Source organism: Hylaeus anthracinus, unplaced genomic scaffold (genome assembly GCF_026225885.1).
Source record: "Hylaeus anthracinus isolate JK02 unplaced genomic scaffold, UHH_iyHylAnth1.0_haploid 5, whole genome shotgun sequence".
Taxonomy (NCBI): Eukaryota; Metazoa; Arthropoda; class Insecta; order Hymenoptera; family Colletidae; genus Hylaeus; species Hylaeus anthracinus.
This window is the reverse complement of record NW_026535322.1, coordinates 5,571,534-5,588,544: the sequence shown is the minus strand read 5'-3', so window position 1 is coordinate 5,588,544 and position 17,011 is coordinate 5,571,534. Positions and strand designations below refer to the sequence as shown.

Genomic DNA, 17,011 nt, shown 5'->3' with positions numbered 1-17,011 from the left:
TCGACAAATAATTAACGAACCTCGTTTAGAATACCCATATGCCTAATCATTATCTGTATACACTTGCGTAATATTTAAAAAAAAATATGGACAAGTGATCTTGCACCCACGATTTGCCTCGATTTGCGAATAAAAGTAAATCTTATAGATAACTGCTGTAGTTGAAATATGCTTAATTATCTGCCGCAGTAATACGATGACGTAAAATGGACGTTACTTTTTTTCTTAAAAGATATTTGTGAAAATGCAGGACCTCGTTCAGTATTTCTGATCGAGTTAACGTCAATTTTGACCCTGGATCGCACATTCTTTTTACACAAACATATTTTTGTATTAATACTAGACGTGCAATTATTTTTGTTCTCTATACCTCCTAACATTGCTTACAATTCCCAAATAATTTAGAGCGCATGCTGAAATGGAATAATGCAAGAGCTCTTATTCTTACTATCGAGACACGTATCATACGATTATATATTATAATCCCTGATTCTTTACAGGTAAACATATTTACCCTTCAGCATGCAATTCCAAATTCAGGCGTAAGCGTGATACAAACTGAGCCGCTTCGTCTGTCAAGTATAATTAGACATTATTATAAAAAAAAAACTAATCAGGCTTTTTAATAATATTACGAAAACAATAAACTCAGTAAATAACGAATACATTATTATATATATGACTTTTTATTACCAAATAATGTATGCTTTCCTTTTTTTTTTTTGTTTTATATGCAATATATCATTAACTTCTTCAATATCTAGTATACTCTCACATGGCGTCCTTTAGCAGTACTTTACAACAAAGTTCTATATATAATGAAGATGAAAAGAATAAAAATGACAAGTTTGAAAAACTGCGTTCCTTAAACTAAAACGTTCAAGGTTTCCGTTTCAGTAATATAATATGTTTAAGGTATAATACAATTAGGAAAGACATTAATTATTAGGTTTAATGTAGTACAACCATATAGAAATCTTGTCTTATACAATCGTTAACGTAAATTCATGTATACTTTTCTGTTACTTTGTATGTATTTTGTATACTGTTTCTGCTAGTTTTTAAACAAAATATTAAATTATTCCGTTAAATGGTTCAAGATTATAAGGAATCTAGCGCGAGTTTTTTCACGTCTCTAAACATGACAAGACAGGCACTTTATAGTGTCACAAAATGCTCCTATATCTGAACCTTGTTTTAAAATTTCGTCGCTTATCCGTTCACTTCCTACAAGACACGTCAAAAGACATTTTATCATTTGACCTGTATCGGAGAACACACGCAACTGGACATACGTCCATAGAAAGATGTTTTTCTTTTACAACTAATATATTTTTATAACAGGATCAATGTCTCGACGTGTCTCATCGGTGATGCAAATGAGAAAAAGTACTTATCTTGTATACTTACAATTACAAATGAATAGCATTAAATAAGATTCGCGTGTATTAAATTGATCATAAACTTTGCTATCTGTGAAATCAATTTATCGTATTTATATACATTTTAACGTAATGCAAGGATTGCAATATCCGAATACTAAAAATATCTGTTAAAACATTAACTTGATGCAACGTAATGATGTCCCCTAACATTCAATGACAAGAACGCGATTCTTGAGAACGTTTAAAACAAGTTAGGCTATCGCTTACACATCTACGTCATACTGACAGACCAAAGACTGAAAACATATTGCTCTGCTCTCCATAACTTCATTCGAAAAATATAAGTCTGACATGAAGACCAATTTTCTTTTTTCTACGATTTCTTGTTAAACCATAATAATGTATTAGAATAGGTCCTATGTACTTGTTCACATTTGTTTATGGTATTATCTAATAAGGTTTTCACTATAAATAATGTATGTTTTTTTAGCTAACTCTGATCTTCAATTTTAGAGTCAGTAATACTAGTTTTATATCTTTAGAAAATAACTGACAGTCGTTTGAGAATCCTCGATGACAGTTCCACATTGGTACAAGAGCTCTTCAGGCAACAAACCACCCCATACAATTTACTCTTTTTCTCTTTGAAGACTATTTAAATAAGACATGGTGAGCTCTACACGACCAATAAAAACTCGTCGAGGATCGCAAGATTTCTGCCGTCAGATCGTTCACAGTTCTTCTGATTAACTTTGTTTCCTCGCAACATGCGAGAATCGAGCAATTTAAAAACTTTGAAACCATTTCTCGATACTTCCCAAGGTATCGGATAAGTTCTATCTATCTATGATCTATATATATAAATATGTATATATGTATATATTCTATATATGTGTGTGTATGTGTGTGTGTGTATGTGTGTATATATATACATATTTATATATTTATATATATGTTTATATATATTTATATATGTTTATTTATTATTTATTATATATTATTAAATTATTGTGCCGTTCCGTTTTGGGAGGGTGATTCATTTTTTTATTTGCAAACTTGTGTTTTCTGATCATATTGCATGGCCAGAAACGCCAATAAGAATTCTGCCGCTAATGACCTTTAGCAGCTTCCTTTGCCGCCATTATTAAGGGTGTTAAGGAAGCAAGTGGCCTTGCTAATTTCAGAAAAGGATGCTGCAATTCATCATAAAAAGTACACGTTTGATTAAAATTTAGTTCATTTGTTAATTCAAGCCTGGCGTATAAAAAGTGAATTACTGTATTTGCATAATGCGTGTATATTGTTCGTATTACCTTGAGTAATTCCGAAGCTGCCGATCGTTTCTCCACCTCAACTTCTAAACACTGATCTAGGAAATCTTGAAAAATTGGCGATAACTTGTCCTTCTCTTTAATTTCGGGTTTTCCATTTGTTGCAATCAAATACAAAGCTCGTAATGGATTTTCGTTTAAATATGGCGGTTCCCCTTCTATCATTTCAATAGCCATTATACCCAACGACCAAATGTCAACCTACATATTAAAATTTAATTATAAATATCACAGTATGATAAATTCTACCTTGTCTCCCGTTTGTCAAATACATTTACCTTTGGGCCGTATTGTTTTCTCGTAACTACTTCAGGTGCCATCCAATATGGTGTACCGACCATAGTAGTTCGTTTACTTTGTTCCGGTGAAATTTGTGCACAAAATCCAAAATCTGTTAGCTTCACTCCGCCGTCCAAACCGAGCAAAATGTTATCAGATTTAATATCTCTGTGTATAACTTGATTACAATGAAGGAACTCCAAAGCTTGTAGGACTTCTCTACACACTGCTGCTATTTGACCCTCATCCATACAAGTCTCAGTCACAACATCCGTCAAACTACCACCAGGTAAATATTCCATAACTACCCACAATTCTTCTCCTACAAGATAACTATCCAAGTAATTTACAACGTTCGGATGTTTGTTCTCCCGCATAACTAATATTTCGTTTATTATTAATTCTTTCTTGGGTTGTTGCGAAAGATTCATTTGTTTTATTGCAACTTCCATCCCTGTTGATGTCTCGATTGCTGTGTACACTGTTCCCGAAGCACTGAAACGTAAACATACAAAATAGTTATACAGCGTGAGTTGTTAACTATTGTCACCTGAAGTAAACTTGTTATCTATTGATTTCTGAAGAAATTGTTTCATATAAAATACATTGAATTCGATGACATTTATTAATAATTATTGTTCCACGTATTTACGTTTCCATGGTTTGTAAAAGGTGATTCATAACTAGATAACATTCTTTGAACAAAACCAATCATGATGTTACAACGCTCATTCATAAAATTCTACTCGTTTGTGATATAGATAAAAATTATAATGATAGTAGTATACATATCTCACTTGTTCGGGTAATATGAGATTCTTATGAACTCTGGAAAGATTAACGACTACAGATGCTAAAATTGCAACTTTTATTGCTTCTCCAATGAACCAGTATCGTATCAGTTGTTTCTATATTCATGTGTCGTATTTTCTTATCGCGTATACTATTTTGTAATACTGATTCAGAGTCACAGACCTGACAGTTTATGATTTCAAATGACCTTGACATCTACACAGTATGCATGATTTCTTTACAAACACAAGTATTTAACAATTATTAAGACTCTAGTAAATAATCATTTTATTATAGGTTATTAAATTTGTTTCTTTGTCGGCAACAACGTACTGCTAAGAAAAAAATTTTTAATTTCAAGGTCACCTCGACATCTCGAGAAACACAAAAGATAACAGTAGTTATTGACTCACCCTGTATATCTCAAGAAAATTTTTCTAAGCAAAGTTTATAATATAACTTGTCGCTTACCCTTGTCCAATTTTTTCCATTTTTGTATATTTTCTATTAGGATCTCCTACGCTTACAATTGTTCTTAGTTTTTCTAATATCTCGTCATCCGACATCTTTTTCTTTCTAGCTTTATCGCTTTGCGCTGGTCTCGTTTGATCGGTTGTCGTTGATGTAGGAGTTGCTTGATTTTTGTTTCTGTCCAATTGCGATTGGTGTGGTTGTTGCGGTGTACCATTTCGTTGAGGCGAGCCTAACGTTGTTGTTAATGGTGGAGGCGGTTCTTCTTCTATAGGCTTTGTATACTATTGGAAAGAATTGTACGTTCTTGACACACGAATGAATGTATACTTATACTCTGTGTATATAGGTGGTTACTTACAATTGATTTTGTACGTTCTGGTCTAGCAGAAATTGGCGGTGGCGGAGGTTCATCCTCTTGTTCGGAACTAGTTGCACAAGCATCCGTTGGCGTGCTACTTGGACTACTGCTACTTACTCTGTAACGTTATTGTTTCTCAGCAGACATTTAAATGCAAATCTAGTCGATTCAGGTAAAAAGTGTAAAAGACTCACCTGCTGAGCGAATGCTGAGAATGAGAACTTCCAGAAGCTTGTGACATTGCTTGACCACGAATATTTCCTACTCCCGTCCCAACACTTATACCCATGCTTCGAGGACTACTTGCTCTTTCAATGGGAGCTAAAAATCATGTTTCCAAATGTACATTTATAATAAATTATAGTACCGAAAATATAAGCTCATTTTTACGTAAGTATTTTCAACTAACCGACTACTCCAACCATTTTTGTTGTTGTCATATACTTGGAACCTTTCGTTTCTTTACTACTACTGTCATACCAGTTCAAAACGTCTAACACGGCTTGTGGGTTCTTCTTCTGTTCCTGTTTACTGATATTACTAGACATAAGCAGCCTCGCCCAAGCCTCTGGCATTCCCTAGGATAAAAAGTTATGTTTCAAAATGATCGTTGTTAACGATATACGTATATGTTTAAGGAGGAAATAAGTGATACAGGGTATATTATTCGCAAGGATATAATTCTCGAAGTTTTTAAATCTAAGAGAACATCGTGCAAATGTAAAATATTTGAGAATTCAATTGATGTATGGAAGAAATAGTAAGATTTTAAGCAGTCGAACCAATGTGATATTTTATTTCGCAAGAAAGCAATAATATTAAATGCAACGTTGACTAAAGCATATATTGGTCTACTGAAGCAGCTATGCCTGTAGTCTATAATAAATCCTAAATTTCGAGTAAAAAAAATATAACTTAATTCCATTAACCGCAACAAAAACATACAGTTAAATCATGTGTATGTATAAGAATAAATGCAGGCAAACTATTTTTGTGGTCATTTGAAGTTACTTACTTTTAATGGCAGCTTGAAAGAAATACGTGTCTAGTTAGTTTTTCATGTGAAAAAATAATAGGTATAAGAAGCATCGGACAAATTACCAAATTACTTTTCCACAATGTCCATACACATGTGAACAGGTGATTAAAATTTCATTTCTTTTAGGTACGGAAAATCCATCTAAATTTTTCTCTTTAAATAAATGAAGGTTACTGCCACTAATATTTACAAATACATTACTAGTTCATTGCATGATTTTATGTATTTTAAAAATAAAGAATTTTTTAAATAGAATAATATATATACATATATTAGAAATATATAAATATTTTGTATGAATTCTAATACTACACTGTTCTCCATTTTTGTTGTTTCTCTTTCTATTAGTTAATAAACTGTAAAATAAATGTTCGTTATTAAATGCTGATAAATATTAATTCAGTATTATACTATAAAGAATAAAGATTGTATTCAAATTTTAATTAAAGGTGCATTATCCATAAGAACTACAGTCTTCCATGAAAATTAGTAAAATGTATGCAATGTATTGTAATATATTGGCACAAAGGAGTATTCATTTCTATTGTAATGCTTGTTTGGATACTCCGTACCATTGTATAATAGCAAAGCAGGAAGCGAGTGCATTTTGAACGATAGTAACAAATTGCAAAAAGCAAAAAACTTACCGTAAATTCACCGGTAACCGCATCAAATCCAACGTGTACCGTATGTTCAAAATTGGTGGGGTAACTGATGTTGGGTTTATCTTTGTTCTCTTTTACCTTCATTTTGCTTTTTAATGTTTTTTTCTTACGTTCATCAGAATCAGGTTCTTTAGGCAATGGACGCATGTCCACTGGCAAATTAGGTGCCGATTCACCTCTGAAACATTAAATTTATTATTACTTAAGTACATTATCAAATATGATAAAGTATTTCATCCTTATAACAATTATGAACTGATTTGTACTTTAATTATTTTGATTAGGTATTTATTTACTAAATTAAGATGATAAGACTTTATATCAATAAAATGTATGATTATTCTTTATAATTTTATAGTTGAAAATGAGTCTTTATTTTCATTAAATATATACAAAATACTAATCTTTAGTTCTATATTGATAATATTTATGTGTAAATAACATATATTTTGTTGAGGCATGTTAGTTTAGTTGTATAGAGACATAAAAGGGTGGTCTCCCACAACAGAATGTCATCGCATCTGAACTGTAGAATTTTATTTTTAGCAACTACTAAATTAGTGTCTGTTCCTCTATTTTAGGGGAGACACGTATCTCTGCATATTGCAAAGAAAATAATAAGAATATAGACAGTGTAATAAATTCATATCAGTCTCAATATTGTAGAAAAGATAACAGAAATTTCCTCTAATATCATATTGATAACTTAGAATCTGCACAATGTAAAAACAAATCTATATTAGCAAAAGAACTATCCTTCTTAAAGAATTATTATTACCATGCTCACAAAATAAGTATAAATAATAGTTTCAGATTAGTGATGTCTTTATTATAGACACACATGTTTCAAATAATATATACACATCCCTTTTCAGATGCCTAAATATCACAAGTCTTTAGCCTCATAATTTTACTTCATTTATACAAGTTCCTTCTATACTTAAGCATCTGAAGACAGTTGCAAATAATGATTATTATGTGTTTTTTTTTTTTATAATAAGAATATCATCATTCCAGAGTTACTACTATTATTTATGTTATAAAATTCAAGATACCATGACTATAGGAAACAGTTGTAGTAATGTATTACCACTGTCAAATTATGTTGCATACAAGAAATGAAATTACATATACTTGAATTACCTGTTCGAAGTAAGTCGCACAGGAGGTGCGGGAGGTTTGTCTTCTTCATCTGACATGTTGTCCCTACTCTTGTCTCTTTGTTGCCAGTCTACTCTAAGTTGCTGCGTTTCAATACTTTTAAACGGATATCCACTTAACTCTACGTCCTCCTGCCACGGTCCTGCTCAGTCGTTGTGACGTTACTCGAAAATTTCAAAAGACTAAGGGCTCTCTTAAATCACAGTATATACAGAATTCTTCACGTTGACAAGACCGCCAAGTTCTCTCTTGAAAACATGAGAACCTAAGATCCATTCACTTCTGTTATCAGGAGAAGAGGTGGATTTTTTTCAGTCTGGTGGACGTTGTATGACCGATGTTTCTAATACCGGCTCTGTATCACGAGCACGGATAGAAAGACTTTCGACGCCCGGTGGAGGACATGAAAACGAAACGGAGCAGGAATGCCCCTCCTCGTGGATGACAGTTTCGAACGGCTAATCGGTACTAGTCGCTTAAGGTCTTGTTCAATTGCAAACCAGCGTCCTCGATTGGGTCAATGTCGTGAGTATAGGGTGTACTCGAAAACGGGGGACAGACGAGCGCCTCCGACGCGTGATTCACGCACGGGTGCAGAGACACCGCGCCGCATCCGCGAATCTCTACCTCTCTTTCTCGCTCTCGATTCACTTGTGTCGGCCTCCCTTAGTGTCGGGATTTCTCTTTCGTTCTCGCGACGGTTTCCACTCCTCCCTTTTTCTGTCTTCTATGCACTCCCCCGAAAGAAAAAAAAATACGATTATATATCGTGTATGTATATATACATATATACATAAATATATATGTAAATGTATATAAATATGTATATATATATATGTATATGAATATATATATATATATATGTATGGCGCCGCTTTATCCACACGTCCGTGATGTGCCGCGAATCGGGCACGGCGGAGGCGGAACCACGCGGCGCTCTTAAGTCTTATCAATGACACCTCATTTCGAACATATAATCGACGCCCGATGTCGACGAATCACTCCCAGTACTTCACCACGACTTTTTCAGATTGATAAGGAGGTCTGAATCACCACCGCCGCCGCCGCGGTTCTCTACCACTGCACAGTACTTTCCACTGAGAAACACACAGCCACAGTGATTTGTCCCGTCAAAGGAGAAAGTCCCTAGCTTCGGCACCAATCAAGGTTTTTCTTTCTTCGGACAATCGTTTCGATTGGTGCTCGAACTGGGAACTTTCTCCTCTTATGGCACGATCACCGGTTTTCATGGAACACCGTTCACTCGACCCCCCACTATTGTTCTCTTTCCTTTCTCTCTCTTTCACTTTACACTCAGGTCGTCACCTCTCTTTCCTTCCTTTATACTTTATCTTTCGCTTCGTATACTTACAAGGTCCGATCATTAGTGAGCACACATGTACATCGGTCGGACATGAACGAATGTGCATATGTGTTGTATAAATGTACACATGGTTTAAAAAAAAAAGTTAGAATAATATAGGTTCGAGCCGGTGGTAATACTGCACCGAATCAATTACAGGTCAGCCAACATATTAAAAGTGAGAATGTACAACTTCACGTTGGAACTTCATGATAATTTCATCGAAATCAATCAAAATTGAAATCTTTATTGAATTGTATCATTTGTTAAGGAATAAATGTCGAATATTTGTGTTTGTAATGTATTATTTCCTTTTTCTTTATTTCGAATGTATTTAGACCTGTGATTAACCTTCCAAACCACGTAAAGATTTTAAGATTTTTAACCTCTTTGACTAATGATACAGATTTTCACATTACCTTAGTTGTTACTTTACATATTCAAATATTACATATATACTGAACAACATTGCATAAGTACACATTCTGTTGTCGTATGAACATTAATATTTACAATTCGGTACTTAAATTTCACGTGAAAGAGTATCTCTGTTGCACCATAAACAATCATAAGAAATTCTGAATGCTAAAACTTCGGCTGCTATTTCTATAAATTGTTTGTTTCACGATCAAATTAATTTAAATACTATGTGTTACAACATTTTACTATAATTTATTAAATTTTGTTATTATCCATGCTGAATAGTATTGTCAATAAACTCCTACCTCTTCAATATGGTGCATAGTAATTAATATGAAATATCATTTCTTTGTGCTATACATTTTGTATGTGACAATCTAGTAATAATATAAATGTATTTGTATAACATTTGAGTCTGCTATCATTCAGTAAACTTCGCGTAATCAACATTCTAATTTATCTAATCTTTCAATGGCGCTGTAGTGGCCAGCGGTGACCAGTAGTGACAATCAGTGACAATAAGTGTGAAGTTAGCTACTAGCAGTTCATATTTCCATAGTAAAAAGTGGAGAGTATCGTAATTTCTATATCGTAAGACTGTTTACTATCAAGGAAATCGTTGGAAGTCGTCGTCTACCTTTGAAACGACCAATGTTTTTTTTTGTATAATTAATTTTCTGATTGCATTTAGTACCGTATATCGTTTGAAAAAATACTGTTGTGTTTTAATTGTATGTTACAAAGTCGCACCTATAATCGTGATTCATCGAACAGTTTCGAATAACCTCGATATGAAATTTGACATTTGACCACGCATTTGACGTATGTTTATGATATAATGCCATCGTGAAATTAATGGATCTTGAACCGTGCGACTATATTATACTGAACTATGATTTGTTACAGACCACAGGGCCCATCAACCATTCGTTACTAGAGAACGATTAATCTAAATAAACTTTAGGTTTAGTATTACCAGTTCAAGATGAAGAAAAAGGTCCATAAATCTTTTATTTATACAAAATTGTAGCATATACTTTTTTTGATTAAAGGAGTATAATATGTTAAATATTTCTTAGGTTCTGTTAATGGGTAAGAGTGGTTCAGGGAAAACGAGTATGCGTAGCATTATTTTTGCTAATTATATTGCACGTGATACTCGTCGTCTGGGAGCAACAAGTAAGCAATAATAATAATTCATTGTTTTAATTGTTTCAGTCAATAAATGCTCATTTGTTTGTATTTATTGCAGTCGATGTTGAACATAGTCACGTTCGATTCCTTGGTAATCTGGTGCTAAACCTCTGGGATTGTGGTGGTCAAGAAGCATTCATGGAAAATTATTTTGCATCACAGCGTGATAATATATTCAGGAATGTAGAAGTTTTGATCTATGTTTTTGATGTAGAATCAAGAGAATTAGATAAAGACATGCATTATTATCAGAGTTGTTTAGAAGCCATATTGCAAAATAGTCCAGAAGCGAAAATATTCTGTCTAGTACATAAAATGGATTTGGTGCAAGAAGATCAACGAGATCTGATATTTAGGGAGAGAGAAGAGGATCTGAAACGACTTAGTTTGCCCCTTGAATGTACTTGTTTTAGAACTAGTATATGGGATGAAACATTATATAGGTACATCTTCATAATTGTACAGTGATTATAATTTATAAAATTTTAGGATTTCATGTGTATTGTTACATTTAGAGCATGGTCTTCGATTGTATATATGTTGATTCCTAATGTGAAAGAACTTGAACAAAGTTTGAAACAATTTACAAACATTATTGATGCCGATGAAGTACTTTTGTTTGAAAGAGCAACATTTCTAGTAATTAGTTATTGCCAAAGACAACATCATAGAGATGTACACCGATTTGAGAAAGTTTCTAACATAATAAAACAATTCAAGCTGAGTTGCAGGTAAGACTAGTTGGATAAGAATACAAATTATAAAGACATTAATTTGGACATATGTATAAAAAATCATATTTTTTTAGTAAACTGGCGGCGCAATTTCAAAGTATGGAAGTTAGAAATACGAATTTTGCGGCTTTCATCGACGTATTTACCTCCAATACTTATGTAATGGTTATTATGTCAGATCCCGCAATCCGTAAGTATTTATAATTAAATCTTTTTCTAACAAGTACTAGAATATCTGTTCGCCTTGTTTCAGCGTCAGCGGCAACGTTAATCAATATTCGTAACGCGCGAAAACATTTTGAAAAGCTGGAGCGTGCTAGTCAAAGCTCAGCCTTAAGTAGATAGAAATCAATTCGACCCAGGCGCGTTGTCACCCGGGTCCAAGGTGTTAATCATTGTTGAATCTAAGAGTCATTTCGAAATGAAGTCACTAGAATGAGAGTACAATTGCACGAGAATTGACCAAACTGTATCGATAAATTTGTCAACGAACATTTTATATGGTAATTGTCAACATAAGAATAATGTTTTCAGACCTGTATTGGGTGCTAAAAACGGAACTTCAAAAGCACTCACTGTTTCGTTGGTATAAAATTTAAACGGAACATATGAAAAGATTTTACGTTATTGATATCGTATTCAGTCAACACTTTATATTATTCAATAAGGGAAAACGCTCTCGTTCTTGGCTCTTAGATCATGCATGGTTTCCTGGGTAAGGAATTTTCCTGGTTCCATGTTATTATACGTCTCATTTCTGTACAGCAATTATTCTGGCCTGTTTCAAAGATATATATATTTTCTTACGTTATATTCGATTAATATAATAAGCCATAACGATCATACTTTATTACAGCAAAAATTAACGTAACTGAACGTCATTATATCTCTGAATTTATATAAACGATAATATGGGTCGTACGCTATACTTTGTAAGAAATTTCGATTGCCCAATATCTTTTGACATAAACGAGCAAACATTAAATTTGTATGAATTTATTTACAGCTATATTTATGAATAATATTAGGCAACAAATGTGGAATAATAACTATGCTTAAGTATGTATCATTAAACTGTATTTTTTAAATGTACAAATAAAAGAAAGAATAAATACAGATTTGTGTCTAATGAAATGGGGACTCAAATGGGAACCAAATTGTGGGAGATTGATCTAAATTTTACTAAAACGAGTTCTATTAAACTTCAAGCGAGTTTAAATTTTCCGCCACTTATTCGATAATGGCGGAGTTATGTATTCGTCATTTCATGTTGACAAAGTGTAGTTGGACAGGGACTCAGTTGGACAGTTCCCAAACGTTACCATGGATAGAATAATTAAAGGGATAATGAAATACAGAAAATGCCATAGAGAAGGAATGGTGAAACAATTTCAACAAGTTCGAGACCATCCTGAGGTATGTTAAAACCATTTTGTTTAATTCTTTGTTGGTACTTTCGTGTATAACCGTGTTTATTTCTTCGTGACGATACTAAAGGATCTTAATTATTATTTTAATTGAAATTAATTTGAATTATTATTAAAAATATATGGTGAAAATGAAAACGTTTTCATTCATGAAATTTATTGGACAACGAATACCTTTTTTATCATAGTACTTTTTACTTAAAATAACACGTTTGTTCGACTGCGACCCATGCTATGTCCTTGATCCAAAGAAACATTGATAAGAGAAAAAAAAAACACGTGTATTTGAAATCTTGTAGAAGCACATGGCAGCAACGGTATATCATCAATTGTTCTAAATCGAATAATTCAATTTATGTTTAATAATGTATCGCACTGTCGAACAATGTTTCCATAAAATATTTCTAATATTTCTTAAAGATTTTCCATTTTTCCAATAAAAAATAATTTCCTAATTTGTAGACTGTTTCTTCGTTTTTTCTGTCCATGATCGCGAATTATTCAAATGCGTTAATATAAATATAAATCGATGCTTACCGAATGCTTTTCTTTATTATTTACGCGGCAATTTAAAATAAATGCTCATTCGAATCTGCAGATAGCGTTTGTTTTGCTCGATTCGATAGCGTGAACGAATAATTTTGCGGCGTAAAAACGTGTCAAGAATTGTTATAACTGGTTTTTCTGTAATTATAAACGAAAATATTCCAAATTTTTTGCCCGAACTGCAAGCTATGTATTTCCAAATAAAAGAATTCTAAAATCCTCTTTGTTGTCTCGTTATTTCATAATAATTTTGTGACTTACTGTACATACACTCTTTTTCTATTATAATTTATGAAAACACATTTAAACATTTTCGAAAACAAGAGACAAGATTGTCGATCGGAATAATCGTATGTTTTCCATTCTCTTGTCTTATTAATTATAGAAATATAAATTGTGTATGCGCCAATAAATGTAATAGTTCCCAATAAATAATAATTGTCGAAAGTACAATACCAAAGTGCAATTTAAAAACTTGTCATATTAACAATATTTATCGCGCAATATAAATAATTACTGCCGTTACTCTTATCACAGCCAAAGGCAGTATTCTTTACCTGCATGGACTCCCGGATGATCCCAACTAGATTTACGGAAACGAACGTTGGGGACATGTTTGTCGGTACGAGATTTCACTATGGCATCATTCAATCGAATATGAAGCCTGACTTTTTTGGCATTTTTACGTCGCGATATATTTCACTATAATCGCATCAACCATCAATGTTCATTATAAAAGAGAAAAAAAAATAGTTATTCTCGAATAAGTACTTCGGTTGTGAGAAGTTTCGCTAACTGAATAACGCGATTTTACAATATATGCAATGTCGTATATTACAATATATAAGGTGTCTCACATAAAGTGTTACTAGCTGATTTAAAAAAAAAAAAAAAGGTCAGCAGAGTCGTCTTATTTTATTTTTTCTTTCTCGCATGTGAGACTTAACACTTTACCGATCGATAGTGCGTGGGCATATAATCAAATTTAATATTATTTTATACTTTTACGAAATTGGTATTGTAGAATGTTAATTTTGTCTATTAGAATCGTTTTCAGATGATTATTTGTATGATATTTTATAATTATCATATAATGATGGGAGTAATAGATAACAAAGTATTAGCTATCATGGGAAAATGGGTTACCATTAGAAAATAAGTTACCATGAGAAAACAGACTACCAATCGGTAAAATCTTAAGGATTATTTCTAAGTTCAATATTTTGTTGAAAACGCAGCATCTGTTCGGAAAAGTTTTCTTTGGTGCTTTTCTATAATTCTGTATCTAGAATCATCACTTTTTCTATTGAAACGGGAATTACACAATCTCTAATAAAAACCGTCACGTGACATACGTGGTGCCACCGTTGGCGCCATATTTGTGATATCGAAGAGGGGATTGGCATCTCCTTTATGTTTTAAACATGAAACAGCATTATGAATTATTATATGTCTGGAGATCGTTTAAAAATAAATAAAGTTTATTGGAAACATTTTTATTTATTTGGCATAATTAAAGAAAAATTACACTGAATATTCTCCGATAGAAAAACTGCTATGAGACCGAATCGAACACGTTAAAGTCAACTTTTCATTCGTCAGAAATGAATATTTAAAATATTATCTATGCAGCTGTAATGTTTATCTTTTCGTTTATTATATTTCAAGCATGTTACAACAGCATGCATATTAAGGTAATATGCATTTATGAAAAGACAAACTGCCTTAACAGTATTAAAAAAAAAAGTTGAGAACTATTCTAAGTACACGCACATTATTTTATATGCGAAATAAAATGTGCGTAAACCGACTGTTTCAAACAAATGTTGCACCTTTCAAAACAATTATAAAGAAAAAAACGCAATTATTATATGCTGTTTCTATTAAACACATGAAGGAGCGCTCGATTACGATGTCTGAAAACGAAAAGAGAGTCTGATATATAAACCAAAAATTGTTTGTCACAATAATTAACGAGAAATCAGCTTGTAACGATTTACACGAGACTCACGGTAGAATAAACTTTCGTGTATGCAGTCGCAAATTTTTCTATTTGTCGTCATTTTCGAACGACGGCATATATTTTATTTTTTTTTATTTTTCAGTGAGAAACGCCGGTAACGTCGTACCTCATTCTCAACATTTTCCGGACGAGTTGACAATGTGCGAGCCTGCAGCTTTAGAGCTTGGCTGCGTGGTGAACGACATAAGGCACGTTATAGTGTGCGGACACAGCGATTGCAAAGCTATGAATTTGTTGTATGCCCTGCGGGACGAGGAATTTGCATCTAAGGTTTGACAATTTTTACCGTTTTTGTTTGATGCCGAGTGCTCGATACTTGACATTCACAGTTGGTATCGTTTGAGACTTTCGCCAACGTTGCAGCTCTAGTTTAGCGATTGACATCAGGATCAGTGCATCTTTAAACGCTTGGAGAAATCGGCTGCAATGTCGGCAAAAGAATACTTGTTTGTCAAATTTTCAAAAGATTTTTCTTTGACTTCTAGGCGAACAGAAGGATATCGCCATTGAGAGCATGGTTGTGCGCCCATGCCAGCAGCAGCTTAGCGAAGTTTCAACAGCTCGAAATCACTGGCTTCCGCCAGCCAATAATCTTTCAAGCTGAGACACCGATGAGGAAGTTCGTAGCTTACATTGACCCCGAAGATAAATTTTCTATCGAAGACAAATTGTCTCAAGTTAGTAAAACTGTGACCACGAACATTGCCTTAACTATTTGCAATAGACTGTACTGTACTGTTCTAGATGTACTGTAGAAATAGCTAATTACAGAAACATCTTTCAATTCCAGGTGAATACATTGCAACAACTACAAAACGTAGCCTCGTACGGGTTTTTGAAGAAGCGACTGGAAAGGCACGATCTGCACATTCACGCCCTGTGGTTCGACATTTACACAGGCGACATTTATTATTTCAGCAGAGCGAACAAAAGATTCGTCGAAATAAGCGAATTGACGGAAACGCCTTTGCTCGCTGAAATTAAAAGATACTATTCCTAAGTTCCATTACTCTTGAGCGGTGCAATCTCTGGAGATGAAAAATCTCATAATTCTGCGGATTAAGACTGAGCAGTTCGAATACGACGAATCTTTGAAGAATGTTGAAACGTATTTTAGCCGTGGTTTCGATACTCGTTCAACTGAAGACCATATAATGTACCTGGATGTGAAAGTAGTAAATTCCCTTCCCCCACCCCCCACCCCCTACCCGTCCCCCTACCGCCCCTGCTTTATTAAGATTGGTATTACAAACTTGTTTGCACAAAATAAACTACGACGATATTGTCGGAAGTATTTACAATAAGATTAGTCGGTCTAAGTTTATATCTTTATTTATACACAAATGGGAGCGAAGCGTGTGTCCACTGGCGTACAACGCTTAGAACCTAGACATTTCTTACTATGTATTTAGAGATAACTTTAAATGAAATGTTATTTTTGAAACTGTATAAACGTTATGATATTTTATGTACTGTTATACACTATAAAAAGTTTATTCGGAATATATATATATATATATTTTTAGCGATTTTACACGACTCTTTATATAGCTGATCGTAGGAATAATACGAAACATATATTTTTCGTTTCCTTGGAATTCTACGTTTCGTTTCGTTTCGTTTAACGATTCGCTGGATACCCCGACGATTTTGATCGGTATACTTTGCGCGTGAATCGCGTAAAATTGAAGCCGCAGAATAAGTGGCGGAGGACGTACCGTACCGACGGATGGACGGTTTCGTGGCCAGGCGAACTAGAGCATGCCACTCCCGAAAGAGAAAGCAAAACAACGAACCAAGGTGTAGAATTAGGATGATGA

General features: G+C 33.5%; 3 protein-coding genes across 7 annotated transcripts; 2 read left to right on the top strand and 1 right to left on the bottom strand.

Moving 5' to 3' along the window:
• Positions 1-1,101: 1,101 nt before the first annotated feature.
• LOC128895818 (serine/threonine-protein kinase Pak) lies at positions 1,102-8,797 on the bottom strand. Of its 4 annotated transcripts, none has more exons than XM_054158749.1 (10): positions 8,444-8,793; positions 7,467-8,218; positions 6,306-6,501; positions 5,029-5,197; positions 4,814-4,940; positions 4,620-4,737; positions 4,259-4,542; positions 2,995-3,490; positions 2,699-2,917; positions 1,102-2,578 (listed from the first exon to the last, which is right to left on the bottom strand). In XM_054158749.1, the coding sequence occupies exons 2-10, from the start codon at positions 7,520-7,522 to the stop codon at positions 2,495-2,497; spliced, it is 1,749 nt and encodes a 582-aa protein (XP_054014724.1). In that variant the 5' UTR covers positions 7,523-8,218; positions 8,444-8,793; the 3' UTR covers positions 1,102-2,494. The 4 variants fall into 4 exon arrangements, with proteins under 4 accessions (XP_054014724.1, XP_054014723.1, XP_054014725.1 ...); XM_054158748.1 differs by having other exon boundaries at positions 7,467-8,211; XM_054158750.1 differs by having other exon boundaries at positions 4,620-4,728; positions 7,467-8,797.
• A 977-nt stretch (positions 8,798-9,774) lies between these two features.
• LOC128895820 (ras-related GTP-binding protein A) lies at positions 9,775-12,313 on the top strand. 2 transcript variants are annotated; one of them, XR_008461869.1, is made up of 8 exons: positions 9,775-10,089; positions 10,174-10,264; positions 10,347-10,446; positions 10,520-10,904; positions 10,977-11,192; positions 11,270-11,385; positions 11,449-11,910; positions 12,052-12,313. XR_008461869.1 is itself a non-coding variant. In XM_054158755.1 (7 exons), exons 2-7 carry the CDS (start codon positions 10,253-10,255, stop codon positions 11,538-11,540), a joined length of 921 nt encoding a protein of 306 aa, XP_054014730.1. In that variant the 5' UTR covers positions 9,775-10,089; positions 10,174-10,252; the 3' UTR covers positions 11,541-12,313. The 2 variants fall into 2 exon arrangements, 1 of the variants encoding a protein (XP_054014730.1); XM_054158755.1 differs by having other exon boundaries at positions 11,449-12,313.
• A 143-nt stretch (positions 12,314-12,456) lies between these two features.
• LOC128895821 (beta carbonic anhydrase 1) lies at positions 12,457-16,728 on the top strand. The gene is made up of 5 exons (XM_054158756.1): positions 12,457-12,611; positions 13,706-13,790; positions 15,274-15,461; positions 15,677-15,868; positions 15,982-16,728. Exons 1-5 carry the CDS (start codon positions 12,519-12,521, stop codon positions 16,189-16,191), a joined length of 768 nt encoding a protein of 255 aa, XP_054014731.1. The 5' UTR covers positions 12,457-12,518; the 3' UTR covers positions 16,192-16,728.
• The last annotated feature ends 283 nt before the right edge of the window (positions 16,729-17,011 follow it).

Bases quoted from the DNA above. Each gene is read 5' to 3' on its own strand.
- LOC128895818 (XM_054158749.1), bottom strand. From the start codon at position 7,522: ATGTCAGATGAAGAAGACAAACCTCCCGCACCTCCTGTGCGACTTACT. The intron at 4,543-4,619 runs GTAAGTAACCAC...TCTTTCCAATAG, and splicing joins CAGAACGTACAAAATCAATT to TATACAAAGCCTATAGAAGA. The intron at 3,491-4,258 runs GTAAGCGACAAG...TTTACGTTTCAG, and splicing joins ATGGAAAAAATTGGACAAGG to TGCTTCGGGAACAGTGTACA.
- LOC128895820 (XM_054158755.1), top strand. The intron at 10,447-10,519 runs GTAAGCAATAAT...TATTTATTGCAG, and splicing joins TCGTCGTCTGGGAGCAACAA to TCGATGTTGAACATAGTCAC. The intron at 11,386-11,448 runs GTAAGTATTTAT...GCCTTGTTTCAG, and splicing joins TATGTCAGATCCCGCAATCC to CGTCAGCGGCAACGTTAATC.
- LOC128895821 (XM_054158756.1), top strand. From the start codon at position 12,519: ATGGATAGAATAATTAAAGGGATAATGAAATACAGAAAATGCCATAGA. The intron at 13,791-15,273 runs GTACGAGATTTC...TTTATTTTTCAG, and splicing joins CGTTGGGGACATGTTTGTCG to TGAGAAACGCCGGTAACGTC. The intron at 15,869-15,981 runs GTTAGTAAAACT...TTTCAATTCCAG, and splicing joins TCGAAGACAAATTGTCTCAA to GTGAATACATTGCAACAACT.